This window comes from Balaenoptera acutorostrata, chromosome 9, assembly GCF_949987535.1.
Source record: "Balaenoptera acutorostrata chromosome 9, mBalAcu1.1, whole genome shotgun sequence".
NCBI classification, from domain to species: Eukaryota; Metazoa; Chordata; class Mammalia; order Artiodactyla; family Balaenopteridae; genus Balaenoptera; species Balaenoptera acutorostrata.
Window position 1 is genome coordinate 89,378,483 of NC_080072.1, and position 16,501 is coordinate 89,394,983.

The 16,501-nt window shown below is 34.9% G+C and overlaps 1 protein-coding gene across 1 annotated transcript in view; it reads left to right on the plus strand.

Moving 5' to 3' along the window:
* Nucleotides 1–16,501, plus strand: part of LOC130708908 (ankyrin repeat domain-containing protein 17-like) — a 42,626-nt gene that overhangs the window by 6,814 nt on the left and 19,311 nt on the right. Inside the window, 10 exon segments of the mRNA XM_057553306.1 lie at nt 1,140–1,377; nt 2,729–2,920; nt 3,275–3,408; nt 5,617–5,704; nt 7,240–7,367; nt 7,621–7,692; nt 7,694–7,765; nt 8,303–8,405; nt 9,898–10,650; nt 15,317–15,465. Of these exon segments, the coding sequence (XP_057409289.1) occupies nt 1,140–1,377; nt 2,729–2,920; nt 3,275–3,408; nt 5,617–5,704; nt 7,240–7,367; nt 7,621–7,692; nt 7,694–7,765; nt 8,303–8,405; nt 9,898–10,650; nt 15,317–15,465 (1,929 nt within the window).

A 16,501-nucleotide genomic window follows, 5' to 3' on the forward strand; every position in this document is an offset into this window, starting at 1 on the left:
GCTTTAGTAACTTATTCTTTTGATTAAACAAGTTTTCTGGGAGGGTTTTGAGTTCCCCATCTGTGAAAATAATATCGTTCTCTAGGGTTGTTGTGAGGATTAAATGACATAATGTGTGTAAGGAACTTAAAACATCCTTGCCACCCCCATTAGAGAAACAAACTATATGTAGATTAAAAAATTAAAGTGGAATATTCTGTAGACCTACTCTGCATGCAATGAAAGTGTTATAGGTAGATGAAAGATACTAGTAGGGGCCATACGTTTGGAGACTTGCTAAGAGACTGAGGTTTTAAACTGGACTTTAAAGGAAATGTAGGAGTTGACTACTTATGGAGGGAGAAAATTCTGAGCTAAAGGAACAGCAAAGTAACCACAGTGATAAGACTTTAAAGTTGTGTAATATGGCAAGTACCAAGGCAAAAATAGGCATGACATGTTCAAAAGAAGATGAAGTGTCTGTGAGGTAATACAGAAGGAAAAATTGTGTCAAAGGATGAAGGAATGGAAAAGTGAGCCTTGGGGTTGCCAGTATTTAGGGAAACTGTGAGAAAGGGAGACCGGTAAAGAAGACGGAAGATATTAAGAGAGAACTTCTTTTTCTTTTTCTTAATTTTCACTGGCATTTGATTGTCGAGCAACAAAGGAATTACCATGTACATATTGTGTTCCCTTTTCCCTAACACATCATGCTCAATTCCCCCACTCCTCTAAAAAGTATTGGATTTTTCTTTTTCTACCTAGCCAAAACTTTGCTTATCCTTAAGGTTTCTATGAAAATCCTGCTTTCCCTTTCTAAACTTTATGCTTTTAGCATTTAAGCTTATACTATGCAGTGTTGATGTTATCTCACAGTAATCTCTTATTTTATGTGCTTACTGGTTTTTTTTTTCTGATGGTTAATAAGCTTTTTGATTGAAGGTATTTTTCTACATATTTTATATCCTCAATTGCTATTTACTACTAGAGTAAACTGTAGATATTTCTTAATTAATGCTTGCTTACTCACCTGTTAAATGTAGATTTATTAATTCTTATTTGAATTGAGATCAGTAAACTTCATTGTATAGCAATTGAGAAGTATTTTTAAAGATTTTTTAATGGTGCTGATTCAGTTTTTTTACTTGCATTGTAATCAGGATGGCCACACTGAAGTAGCTAGGTTACTTCTTGACAGTGGTGCCCAAGTGGACATGCCTGCTGATTCATTTGAATCACCATTGACTTTGGCTGCATGTGGTGGGCACGTGGATCTTGCGGCTTTACTTATTGAAAGAGGAGCTAGCCTGGAAGAGGTCAACGATGAAGGTTATACACCATTGATGGAAGCTGCTCGTGAAGGACATGAAGAAATGGTGGCATTACTTTTAGGCCAAGGTAACCAATACCAATCAAGACACTAACGCATAAATGTGTAAAATGTAAGATTATGATTTTATAAAATTGAATTTATTTCATTTTTCTAGTAGATTTGTAATGAGGTGCTATCACAAAAACTAAAGATGAAATATTTTCTTTGAAAACAGCTCTCATACTGTACTCAATAAAATCAGACGGACTTCTTTAGTATTTAAAAGCTTTCAAGCCATTTTGTGCTGTGTTAATAAAAATAGAAAGAAGTGGGGGTGGGATAGGGTTGTAGGTTATGTGGGGGCATGTATGAGATTCAGCATTTCTGCAGCTAATATATTGAGAGAATGCCTCGTAGGGCAGAATGCCTATTAATAAATATTTTCTAGATGTTTCTAGTGTTTCATAAAGTACGCTATGGGAAATCTTGCCATAAGGACTAACTTGATGAGAATGCAAGAATGTGTGTATAAGAAGCTGTCAAGGAGCTCGGTACACAGTGGGCTTCTCTTTTGGGGAAAGTGAAACAGTTACTTGACTGTATTAAGATACCTTAAGTTTAGAAGTAATCTCGCATCTCTATCCATATTGGTAGCCTGGTTTTATATCTCTTTTACTAATAAAGGTTTTGTTTGTACAAATTTAAGAGGAATGGCACATTTTTCAAAAACCTTTTACTGAGAGGTAATATTGACTAGAAGTTTAAAAGCATAGTTTTTGGAGCAGACTTCTTCGGTTTGAATCACACATCCACTGCTTGCCGATTTTGTAACTTTAGGCAAGTTTCTAACCTTCTGAGCCTCAATTTTGTTGTCTGTAGGGTTGTTTATAGATGTGTATGAAGCTTTTAGAACACTGTTTGTCATATAGTGCCTGTTAAGTGTTAACTGTGGTGATGGTGGTAGTAGTGATGATGATAATGTTGTTGTGACCTTGGGCAAGTTAGTTAATCTCAATTTCCATAGCTGTAAAGATGGAGCTAACAAAAATATGTAAAATGCTTTAAATATTGCCTGACAAATAACAGCATATTAAATATTATCTATTATCATTTTCATCAACATCTTTATCATCATTATTTTGAATCTTTATGACGAGGGAATGTGGTTTATTTTCTAAGGCCTTAAATCACATGATTTGTACCTTCTGGCTGAATAAATCTTATTCCAGCAGTGTACATCAAATATGGACTAGTGGATGTGGTGTTGATAGTTTTATTTTTAACTGCCTCCTAGAATAGGAGAGAGGTACTTCATCATTTAGTAAATTAATATAAATGTTCATTTTTGAAGTATAGTTTACTAGGAAATAATCATGTTTTGCTTATCTCTGGAATAAGTTAATGACGTTCTTTAAATAATTAGAATCTTTATTTTAGGAGCAAATATCAATGCACAGACAGAAGAAACTCAAGAAACTGCCTTGACTTTGGCTTGCTGTGGAGGCTTTCTGGAAGTGGCAGACTTTCTAATTAAGGCAGGAGCTCATATAGAACTAGGGTGTTCTACCCCTTTAATGGAAGCTGCTCAAGAGGGTTATTTGGACTTAGTTAAATACTTATTAGCCGCAGGTAGGCATTTTTGCATTTGGGAGTTTTTTTACATGATTTCTTTAAGTAAAAATATTACAATGCAGATAGCTTTTTTTTTGATGTATGATGCACTGAATGTGTATAGAAAAATCATGTGATGAATTTTTTAGTGTATTCTGAATAATTTACCTTATTGCTGTTTGAAATATCTGCAGTTTTAATTTTAAGCAGTAATCTACTTCTAATTTTTTTTTCTTTTTTGCTTTTAAAGATGCTGACAATATTCTCTATTTCTAGAAATGGATAAGGCTGTTTTGTCTAATTTGAGGAGATATGGCTTATCTAGAAGAAATTTCAGTATCCACATTTGTGTCTTATGATTCTTTTATTAAGGCTGTGTATCTAACACTACTGCAGGAGCTAATGTTCATGCAACAACAGCAACAGGGGATACAGCACAAATATACGCCTGTGAAAATGGTCATACTGATGTAGCAGATGTCTTACTTCAGGCAGGAGCAGATCTGGTAAGCTATGTCACTTTCTAAATCTTAACATTTAAAGCTAAGGCAAGAAATTAATTGAAAGGAGATTATAGACAAAAGGTATTTCTTTACTTCTAATTTTATGTTGGCCTTTTTGCCATTCTTTATCTCATTTAGTCATATTTTTTTCCTATGCTGTTTGGTGTCCATTCTTAGTTTCCTTGTTAGCAGGACTATCCAGTGTACTACCCCTTTTCCCCTACAAAAAAGGGAAAATTTTGTGTTTGATATGTTAATAATTAATCGTAATAATTAATACACATTTTCTCTTAAGTACTTAGCTATTTTTAGAAGCTTTTCTGATTTGTCATAAAAAGGCAAATATGGCTTAGAGGCGGCATTTCACTGTCGTTTAGGAAATAAATTGTACCTATACCATTCAAAGCATTATTAAATAAAGGAGTTAAAAAGATAAGTATTCAGTAAATAATATTTTTCCCTCAAATAACTTTTTATTTAGTGAGAAGGATAAAATACTGAGGTCATTTTTAAAAATATTTATTTATTTATTTATTTATTTTGGGCCGCGTTGGGTCTTCGTTGCTGTGCGCGGGCTTTCTCTAGTTGCGGTGAGCGGGGGCTACTCTTCGTTGTGGTGCGCGGGCTTCTCATTGCAGTGGCTTCTCTTGTTGTGGAGCATGGGCTCTAGGTGCATGGGCTTCAGTAGTTGTGGCACTCAGGCTCAGTAGTTGTGGCGCACGGACTTAGTTGCTCCACGGCATGTGGGATCTTCCCGGACCAGGGCTCGAACCCGTGTCCCCTGCATTGGCAGGCGGATTGTTAGCCACTGCGCCACCAGGGAAGTCCCTACTGAGGTCATTTTAAGGTAGATTACAAAGAGATGTCATAGGGAAAGGACAGACAGTCAAAAAGCTCAGAAGAGGTGAAGACGTCATCTGAGATGTTATGTTCGGGGCTGGGTAAGGTTTAGAAAGGTAGATACTGTGCTCTTGTTACAAAAGAGATACTCCAGTTGGAAGAAATAGTATGAGTACAGCCTGAGAGGTAGGGAAGAATAAAGCAATTGTGTGTGGGGAAAATAGTCATTCTTCCAGTTTAGCCTGTGAGGGAGTAAGAAAGGTAGGTTTTAGTTAAAACATAAGCACCCGTGTGTTCATGGGGCTGAGATTAATAAGTAAATGTGTTTTCCTGTAGAAGTTCATAGTTTATGACAGAAACTCACATGCAGGCAGAAACAGGCTCCTCAATTAACTGGTTTCTTAACTTAAAATTTACTTAACTTCTCTTTCCTCATTTATGAAAGGAGAGGGTTAAATTAGATTACTGTTGTGGCCTCCTTCAGCTCTGTCTGTGTTGGTACAACACTTGGAGAACTTACCACGCACATTATATTCTAGCTAGTCATGCGCATATTCCTCTTATTAGGTTTTGAGCTTTTTCAGCTTAGGAACTAAATTTCCAGTGTTTACTACAGTGACTGTGAAACATACAGCAATGTAATCTTGCTTAGTGACTTGCAATTAAAACAACTTAGTGTATGACTTAAGAGAAAAATCATCAGATGTAAGTGTAAAAAATATTGACATATAAAATGCTTTATAAAAGGTGTTTTTTTCTCCAACCTTTATACTGTAAGATCTGAAAATTTTTCCTATGCTGATATTCTGAATTGCAAAAATGCAGCTGGTTCTCCATCCTTTTGAAACCCAGAAATCTCTAGTAATATCTTATAATTGATGGTATTAAATATCACTAGCCTTGTTATTTTTATGTACGGTAAAATAGAGATAATGGGAAGTCTGTAAAGGCAGAGAGTGATATACTTAGAGAAATTCATACACGTAGGATACAAACTTATGAAAAGAAAATCACTTGTAGTGGATTAGGATAATGTTGATTGTTTGGAGAGGGCTGTGCTAGAGTGCCATTCATTGTTCAAGTTCCACAGTCCTTTTTGTAGAGAGGAGGAAAAGTTACCCAGATGGCTTTAGATGAGGGTGTAACAATCACATGAATATAACCCCAGTTCTTAATTTATCTATATTTCCATAGAACATGTTTCTAATTCGAGATTGTTTAAAGAATATATTCCTTGATTTACTTCAAAGCATGTTATTTAATATATTTAGATTCTGAAATTTGTTCAGTTCTCTTCCTTTTGATTTTCATGAAAAAGAAAAATTGTTCATTAGAAATTAAATGTCAAGTAAGTCTGTGTTTTTTAAACAGGAGCATGAATCTGAAGGTGGAAGAACTCCTTTAATGAAAGCTGCAAGAGCTGGTCATATTTGTACCGTTCAGTTCCTAATTAGTAAAGGTAGGTTTGTGTAAGGCAGTAATTTTTTTCCACAGGTATCTATCCCCTGCCCTTGCATATTAAGAGATTTACAGGTAAAGGACATTTTGGAGGTGTCACGTGTTAGAGGGATGCTACTGAGATTTTTGTGAGTGGGTAGTTGATAAACATCCTGCAACACATAGAACCATTCCAAACTGTGAGGAGTTCTGATACCGAATACCACCCTTGTTAAAAACCATTTCAATACAGAAAAATTTCTCTATGTAAAAAACTTTGAGGGTTTAGATACCTTGAAGTCTTTTCTGTTCATGTAATAATATATCTTGAAACCTGGATTTTTATGTTGTTTCTGCCACTGATTAATTTGAGGGCAAGTCACTTTTCTTCTTTATATTTCCTTGGGCCTAAGTTTCCTTCTTTGTAAAATATAGAGAGGTGGTCATAAATATAGCACCCCCCAAAAAAATCAAAATTGAAATGGAACAAATATGCCAAAAATGCATTTTCATTCATGGTCATTTATTCTACTTTGAATACCAAAATCCTTATAGCAAAAGTAGCATATTATTACTTCCTTTAAATGACTTTTTAGGTATTCACTGTATAAGTTCAAGTTGAAAGTTATTCATGAACTTAAGTATAGAAGATTAGAGATTTCATTATATTCTTAAGTATAGGAGATGAAAGATTTTACTTTTGATTCAACATTAGTAAAAGTGAGACTCTGTAGACCATATACAATTAAAAAGGCAACATGTGCCATTTCCTTCTTACCAAAAATACTAAAGTTTGAAATCATTTGTAGGTAAAGAAAATAAATCAGAAATAACTTACTGGTCAAATTATTTTAGGCAATTTGAATGCTTCCTTGTGTTATATGTTTATAAATAAGACATAGTATTCTCAAGAATGAAATTATTTTCAGTTATTATCTTCTCTCTTCTTTGGTTAATTTTAATGAATCTGATTCCAGTTTCTTCCTGGTATTCTACTTCCATTTCCCACATGCATAGCACAGTGCTCCAAATCAGGGATGAATTCATATTAAGGGGAAAATGTACCTGTTTTCATTCTCAGATATTTCCCAATGAAAAAAGATTATACTACTATTACTTACTATTTTTTGTTAATTCCTTCCATATTTAGCCCATAGAGGGCAGTGTGGTTTATTTTTTATTGGTTTTCAGTCATCCTTCCCACTGAAGATATTAAAATGTAGATTAAATTTTATAGTTTACTTTTTTAAAGCAGTGATTATATTAGGAATAATATATACTTTTATCATTATCTTTTAATGGTACATACTGAAACATTTATGGATGAAATTATATCATGTTTGTCTGGGATTTGTTTTAGAATAATTCAAGATGGGAGAGGAGAATGGATGTGGGTATATGTGAAATGAGATTGGCCATGTTTACAATGATTGAAGCTGGGTAATGGGTATGTGGGGCTTCATTATACTGTTCTCTCTACTCTTCGATTTTGAAGTTTACCATAATTTAAGAAACAACACTCTATTAACATGATTTTTCATGCCTTGTCTGTTTTAGGAGCAAATGTGAATAGAACCACAGCTAACAATGACCATACTGTACTGTCCCTGGCTTGTGCAGGGGGTCATCTGGCAGTGGTGGAACTACTTTTGGCTCATGGGGCAGATCCTACTCACCGTTTAAAAGTATGTAACTCAAATGTTTCAGGTAGCATTGTGAATTAATCTTCACTCTTGAGCATAACAAATTATTATCTATAAGTTCCACTTGTATATTGGCATTCTAAATGTGTTCATTTTCTTCTGTTTTTAGAGGAAAGTGTTCTTTACTAAACCTAAAACTTTAATGTGTCTGGGGCCTGTTGGCTATATCTTCCTTATGTTTCTGTAAATTAACTTTAAAAAAAAAATTTTTCCCCTTCCATATTCACTCTTTTAGGATGGCTCGACTGTGTTGATAGAAGCAGCAAACGGTGGTCATACAAGCGTTGTTTGCTATCTTTTGGACTATCGTTAATAACTTGCTTTCAGCCCCTCCACCAGATGTCACTCAGTTAACGCCCCCATCCCACGATTTAAATAGGGTAAGCTTCTAAACTAAAGCATTTTATGTTATATCATCTTTTTCCCTTTTTCGGTCATAGTTCAAGATTAAACTAGATTGTTTTTTGTTATAATATGTAGTTCTTTTTATAGATAACATACTTGATATGGTTAATGAACATCTGGTGTAATATTCAGATTCTAGATTGATATGATTTTGCTTTGCTTTCTTACTGTGGCCAGAATAATCTTTTGATTTCAAAGTTCATTAAAAAAATGTCATGGAGGGAATTCCCTGGTGTCCAGTGGTTGGGACTCAGCGCTTTCACTGCTGGGTCCCGGGTTCAATCCTTGGTCGGGGAACTAAGATCCCATCCCGCAAGCTGTGCGGCATGGCCGAAAAAAAAAGTCATGGAAAATAATTTGATACCAGCACATTTTAAGTAAATATGTCACCTGAGATTGTCATATGAAAAAATATTTTGAATGGATCTTTGTAACTTATTCTTCATTTAAAGCAAATTATATAATGGAAGGTGTAGGAAAAGCAGATATAGCATCAGTTTCATTTGTCTTAGGCTCCTCGTGTACCGGTTCAAGCACTGCCCATGGTTGTCCCACCTCAGGAGCCTGACAAACTACCTGCCAATGTTGCCACTACTCTTCCCATCAGGAATAAAGGTCAGTTATACTTCTAAAGACTTACAAGTTGTCCAAGTAAAAATGATAAGATTGCAAAAAAACCCCAAAACTAGCCATTTAAAATTATTATTCCACAAAAATTGAATTTTACTAGGTCGGCATAATTGAAGATTTTTTTTTTAAACAATGAAAAAAGCATGTTATTGGGAGAGAACATAGTTAAGAACACTAATTTGTGCTGGAATCAGAAGTATTAGCAGTAGAAATTCAGATGCTCATCTTTGGTGCAATTCTGATTATCCATGATTTCCTCTAATAACTAGTCATTTCTATTCATGTTAAAATGTTAGGCTGCGTATAATTGGGAGACTTTTTGTAAATTACTAAAATTTCTGTAGTGAGATGAGGCATAAGATTAATAAGCTAGGTCAAAATTAAATTTTATTTTAGAATAACTGGTTTTAATGTAGATTTTATATCTGGAATACCTTTTCTCAACCAAGAATTCAAAGTTACTTCAGATATAGTTGTTTGTTGCTCTAGAACTCTGAGGTCCATATTTGATTTGTGAAGTTACATCATGCATGTTCATAAGTTATGTCCCAAAAGATTACAGCTACCAGTTTGAATCAGTTTTTCCTTTTAGAAAGTTTTACCTGAGGAACCAATGTGTTTTTAAGTTTTTGGTTTTTGGCTACCTATATTATTTTACCAACAAGAATACTAAGTATTTCCACGAGTTCTTTTCAATCACCACTACCAATCTAGAGCCTTGGCCCCTTTTTCAGTTGGTATAGCAAGCAAATGATTGCTATACCGATAGCCAGATATGTTTATTCACCTGGCTGTCAGAAGATACAGTGGATGTCATAGTTCAGCATCTTTTCTTCCAGGGAAACTGAATCCCAGTTCTCTACTGGCCAGGTAGCTTTGTGAATATGTGAATTTCTATCTTAACCTTTATCAGTCTTGAAGATGGTAGGCCCCAACAAAGCCATATATTTTAGTTAGATTTTAATTTCCTGGTACTTCTCAGTGGTTTGAGTACTCTTTGTGTGCATGTGTGTGTGTTTAAAAGGCACAGACTATTAAATGTAGAAAAACCTTGACTTAGAGGTTTAAGTTTTCCCTACATCTTAATAATTTAGCATTATTTTTCTGTTCTTATGATAAGTTTTTACATCTTTATGACCAGATGAGGTATCTATCTACACATAGCCTTAGATTTTACTTTAATTGTACCACTTAGATATCACAAACATGCATCCCTCTATTGTCTAATTTTAACCATGTGATATTTTTAAAATTCTGAAATTAATTTCCCAAAGATTACTCTATGCACATAAAATACATACATTTTATATTTATGATAAAGAAGGTGGATTTGTTTTTAGCTCCTTAACAGTGCATTTTCACCTTCTGTGGACATAATAACTTGGTGCATAACTGTTGGCACTAAACCTCCCAACAGTAACTCTGTAATGAGGATGCCATTCATGTGCACTTCTGAGGGGGTTTCTTTTTCACACAGCTGCTTCCAAACAAAAGTCCAGCAGCCATTTGCCAGCAAACAGCCAGGATGTACAGGGTTACATCACCAATCAGTCTCCAGAGAGCATTGTAGAAGAGGCTCAGGGAAAGTTAACAGAACTGGAACAGAGGATAAAAGAAGCCATAGAAAAGAATGCACAGCTGCAGTCCTTGGAACTGGCTCACGCTGACCAGCTTACCAAGGAGAAGATCGAGGAGCTGAACAAAACAAGGGAGGAGCAAATTCAGAAGAAACAAAAGATTTTGGAGCAACTACAGAAAGTAGAACGAGAATTACAACTGAAAACTCAGCAGCAGCTAAAAAAGCAGTATCTAGAGGTTAAAGCTCAAAGAATTCAACTTCAGCAGCAGTAGCAACAGTCTTGCCAACATCTGGGACTGCTAACTCCTGTTGGGGTTGGAGAACAGCTTTCCGAGGGAGACTATGCACGGTTACAGCAAGTGGATCCCGTTTTGCTTAAAGATGAACCCCAGCAAACTGCTGCTCAGATGGGTTTTGCACCAGTCCAGCCTCTGGCCATGCCTCAAGCTTTGCCTCTGGCGGCAGGTCCCTTGCCTCCAGGGTCCATCGCAAATCTTACAGAACTGCAAGGAGTGATAGTTGGACAGCCAGTACTGGGCCAAGCACAGTTGGCAGGGCTGGGGCAAGGAATTCTGACAGAAACACAACAAGGGTTAATGGTAGCCAGCCCTGCTCCGACCCTCAGTGACACGCTGGATGACATCATGGCAGGTGGGTTATATTGTTATGAGCAGGTATCAAATATGATTTGCTTAAGGCGAGTAAGAGTGTGCCAGAATTTTTTGCCATTACCCAACTTGAGAACTATTTCTGGACTCTTGAACCATGTATATCTTTAGAAATATTGGTTCAATCTCAGACGTTCTCAGATGGATACAGGTCAAATTAAAGATTAGCTCATTCAGGGCTTCCCTGGTGGCGCAGTGGTTGAGAATCTGCCTGCTAATGCAGGGGACACGGGTTCGAGCCCTGGTCTGGGAAGATCCCACATGCCACGGAGCAGCTGGGCCCGTGAGCCACAATTGCTGAGCCTGCGCGTCTGGAGCCTGTGCCCCGCGACGGGAGGGGCCGCGATAGAGAAAGGCCCGCGCACCGCGATGAAGAGCGGTCCCCGCACCGCGATGAAGAGTGGCCCCCGCTTGCCGCAACTGGAGAAAGCCCTCGCACGAACCGAAGACCCAACACAGCCAAAAATAAATAAATAAATAAATAAATAAATAAGAAAATCCTTAAAAAAAAAAAAAGATTAGCTCATTCAATGCAAGTGGCTGAAACTTCCTGACTTAGGTGGGTAGGCTGGGAATCTAGGTTTTTCAGTAGTCAGGTTGATGTTTGATTTTTTTGTTTGTTTTTGTTTTTGTTTTTTCCCTTTAAGTTCAGAATACTGATAGAATTTTGGCTTTTTTGCTTCTGTATTCACACCAATAAACCGGGAAACTGATAGAAGTTGAAGTGCAAAACTAGTAGGATATATCGGAAAGCTTATTTGTGAACAGAAATACTTTATATTGTAATGGATCAGACTTCAAACCTGATGGCTATTTAAAAGAAACAAAAAACGTAAATACTTTTACAACAATAATAAAGTACCAAACCAAATAAGGTTTGATTATACTGTATGTCAGTGATTTATCCCCTGTGAATGTTAACGTATAGTTTCTTTCTAATTGTATTATGAGAAGGTGTGGTCCCCTGATAGTATCATAAATGATATATCTTTAAATGGGTAGGCAGAGAAATTTTTTTCCATTTTAATTAGTTTCATTGGCAAAAAGAAATATTTTAGGGGTTGTTTTGATGGTTCTAGTTTTGGGTACTTAGTTTTTGTGAGTTCTGTAACAAAGTAGTAGAATGAGATTTTACAGGATTATAAGCCATAAGAATACTGTACTGAAAAGAATAATTTTCTTCATTTAAAAAAAACGTAAAGAAAAAAAAAAACAGAAAAAGAAGGAACGGGAAAACAAAGGGAGTAAATAGGTGAATTTTGATAATTTTCATCTGCTCTCTTCCCCCCTTTTAATTCTTTGGTCTGTACTTAAAGGTTGATTGAATTTTCTCTTATTTTGAAACTATGTTTAAGTAGCAGTATATATTATGATGAGATTATACATAATTTAACTTTAATCTTTTAAAAGAATAAAAGAAAATGAAATTGCATAGTGTTGAGATATTTAGCTAACATTCAGAAACTAAGAAACTAGCTAATGAGACAGATTTTGTACTTAGAAATTGCTCTAAAGTTTCCCAGTCCTCTTTTAGTATCACCTCAACAATAGTATGTGGAATGAAAGTCTCTGCTAATCTTAGAGGGTACAGTAACTACATCGGAAAAAATGCTATTAATTGTTAGTAAGAACTATAAAGTTTCTTATATTAAGAAGTATACATTTGTCCTATAGATTTGAAAGTTACTACTAATCACCATTAGTGGGTTATAATAATTGGGAAAGTAATTTTAAAAACAGTAGATATCAAAAAAAAAAAAAAGTAGATATCTTATGAAAATTGAAGCACAGTAGCTCCAAATGCCAAATTTGATATTACTTTCATGGCCATTAATCTAGATCATAATGGTGTTCTTTATATTATGTCAATTGAACTACCAAAGAATGTGTAGAATTAAGTGTTATTTATTTAGTTAAATGAAGAATGGACATTCCATACCAATGAATATTTTAAAAATTTTGATATGCTATCAGAATTTACCTGATGTTCTTGGGCATAGTTATCAATAATGATTTGCCAGTTGTATAATTTTTATGCTGATCAGAATTATCGGAGGTTTGTAAAGTAGTTTTTCTGTTGATTTGTTTACCAAACAAAAACAATTAAATTCTCCCTATGTGTTCCAGGTGTTTTCATATAAAATTATCTTTTAAAGCTTATAACTGTTTAGGAAATATGACAGATACTTGTCATATTATAAAAATACTTTACCTGTTTATTCTCATTTATATGGGGAGAGGAGAGATGGCCAGAAGAAAGAACAGGATGAAAAACATCCAACTACCTCCCTGCAACCCATTCCTGCATCATGCATGTGTATGTGCACAAACATACACATATACACTCACTTCCACAGCCTTTAGACTTCTGCTATGGTAGTACTTGTTATTTCAGTTGACTAATGACCATTTCCATTTCTTTCTTTGGGTTTTTTAATATCTTACAACTTCATTAGGCTCAGTCTTCCTTCTCTCCTTCAGCATAATTTCTGTTCTTTATTCCTTAGTCCCCATTTATTAGACTGCTTTTATAAGATTCAGTCTCTTTTTCTCTAGTACTTGGCTGGTCAGAATCTTCTATCTTCCTTGTTTTCTGTACTAGCCAAAGCAAAATCAGTTCCCTATTTAACCAGTCTTAACAACTTGCCTTTGCTGTGCTGTCAAGTTCCCTCTTTCCTTACCTGATGTTAAAACTTCTTTGAGCATCTGGTTTTCCCTCTCTGAAATCTAACCCTAAAATGAAGTTCCACATGTAAAGATCTGGTCTGTACCATGGTTCCTTCAGGTACCTACATATTTACAATTGCTACTTTTAATTGTAGAGAATGGATGAGTGACAGGCAGCTATTCAGTTTTAGTAAACCAATTTCATAGGTACCCCAAGGGAATTAAATGAGGGAATTGATTTTTCCTGTCTCCTTCTAGAAGAGGTGATAAGAACAACCAGTTTGACCCAAAATAAGAAAACTAATAATGTTCTTTAAAAGAACTTATTCAAATTGAAATGTAAATTATAATTTAGTCGTTTAACAATAAAGCTTAGATTTTTTTTGTTCAGTATGATGAAATAAAATTCAGTTTTTCGGACAGATTGGTGTTCATTCTGTTGAAGCTAATTTTGTGTTTAGCATTTTCATTTGTGAAAATCAGTCTAATCAGAGGAGAATATGGAACCCATTTTAAGAGCCATAGATTTTATATGGTTTTGAAATTTATATCTAGAATGTGTACATTTGAATTGTCTTGATCTTTTTCTTAACATACAAAACTATCAACGTGGAGTAACAATATCAAGATCATTAGATGATTAACATACTAGTGTTGAATACATGCCCTTTTCTATTGATCTGGATCCCTAAGGATTCAAATAGTGTGTTCTGTTTTGTTTTGTTTAGTTTCCTCCTTTGTTCTTCCTTTGGCTTTTAAGTGGACTTAAAAATGTATAATTATAGAATGAGTGTTGCTATAATGTATAGTGTATGTTTGTGCGTGAACTAAGGATTTCATGTAAAATAGATTTCTTAATTGACAATTGTGTTTATAATTGTTATGATAAGGTCTATTTCAGTTTTGTTCTTGGTAGGAGCATAACCTCTTTTGCCTGGTTTCAGATCCAGTTGTGAATCGTGATTGTTTTCTGTCTGATGTAGTTGATAACTACGTTGGTAACATACATCCACACTACTGTTGATCATTCAAAGATTACTGCCCAAACTCTAGTGCTATAGCATTTTTAATAAGGGGGAAAAAGGATTGATGTTCACATGTCAACTCCAGAAGTGAGTTGATGAGGGAATAAAGTACCCTCAACTGCTACCACCTTTGGAATTCTCCCATCTCAAGTACTGACCTAATTAGCCCCTTCTTAATTTGCTTATTTTGGTGAAAATAATATCATGGCAAAATTATACTTAGAAGAACTAACAGTAATCTATATTTGAAGGCTGATTGCATGTATACATTTATTTCTACGCTAATGTTTTAATTTTGTCCTCCTAAGTCAGTGTGATTGCTAGATTGGTTGGTGAGCATTTTATGCCCTTCAGAATAATTCTGTATGTGAAAAACTGTTTCTGTGTGAGGATCCAATTTTTATATATATATGCTGTCATACTGAGGGCCACCCCCTGTCTGCAGTTAATAAAAGAATAGGAAGTATTTTAAATATTCAATAGCGAATGTCCCCAAACAGTGATATTACTTTCATTAGTTCTAGAAAATAAGGTGTGAAGTTGGCAGGTAAAAGACACATTTTCTCCTTCTGAACTTGACTATTTTAACTTTTATTCCTTTTCTGATTAAGAAGATATAATGGGTAACCATTTGCATATATATTTAATTTTACTTCATAAAAATATTTTTGTTTTCAGGGTTATTTTGAATTAAGGTTTTGTGATTACATACCATAAGAGGGGAATTTGTTTTTCATATGGTTGATTGTTTAGCAAATGGGTTACTCTCAATATATATTTAAATTTTGGTCTGTTGTCCAGTGTCAGGAATAACCAGGACAATGAGTTATTAGTGCTATGGCAGTCTACCTGTAGATATTTTGTTTTTAAAGATATTTAAATATTTTCTGACAACTATTTCTTGCTGTTACCTAACAATGTTTCATCCTCATTAAGTACAGTTATTTTGTTCAGCAGCAGTCAGTAGAAGAGCATCTGCAATGTCAGACACTCCTACCCACAGTATCACTGCTTCCATTTCCCAACCTCAGACTCCAACTCCAAGTCCTATCATCTCTCCTTCAGCCATGCTTCCTATCTACCCTGCCATTGATATTGACGCACAGGTAAGCTCCAAACTCAGGAGCGATAGTTTTTAACTGGAATGATATCATCATTAGAAACATTAATCAGTTATTTAAATCATCTTAGACTGCTTTGTCTCTGGGCAAAGACCTGAGCCACAGTTATAAATTAGAATCCACATTTAAAGAAATAAAATGCCAAATACAGATTATTACTGATAATTATTGTGAAGATCTGGTTTCTGATGTCATCAAGTAATCTTGTTTTCTTAAACTTTAGTTTCAAAAGGGATGTAAAAAGAAAGAACTTATTTAAGATTATGTATTTTCTTCTAAACTTAAATTAGAAGATGTGTTATAAAATTCATGTTGGATTCCATTTATATAGCATATATACTCAGTTGCATTTATATTGTCTTTGAAAATTCTGATCTTGCTGACTGAAATATGTAGTAAGTCTATGTGTCTGTTTCTATAACACTGTTAAGTTTAAAAAAAAGGTTTTTTCAAAGAATTAGTTTACCATGAAATGTCAGAGCAAAGTGAGGTTGGAAAACAGAAGGTAGCTTGTGTTTTGTCCTGAAGAAATGCCAAGCAGCCTAGCTTAGAAGAATGCTGAATGAGGTAAGGGTATATGGCTTTCTTCAGGACTGAGAAATGTTTGCAGTTTATTTAGTTTTGTGTTTTGATTAATGCCTGATGGAGAGACTAGTGTGAGGGTGGTGGTGTACATTATAAAACTGGCAGTTTTATAAATGATCACTTCTTTATAAGCATCAATTTTAGGGAGGGGGGATGGGGGGAGAGAGAGAGAGAGAGAGTGTGTGTGTGTGTGTGTGTGTGTGTGTTTGTATTATTGCATCCTTAAGGGCCTGTACTATTAAGCTATTGAAATAAAGCCTCCTTTTCATTAAGATGTTTCTTGGTAATACTATGAAAAAGGAATTTCATTTCTGTTCTTACTTGCTTCCCTTATTTTATATGAGCTAACGTTTTTGAGCACCTAAAATAGTTAGGGGCTTTTTTTAAGGAATAACTTTATTCAATCTTCAGAGTACACATATAAGGTAGCTCCTCT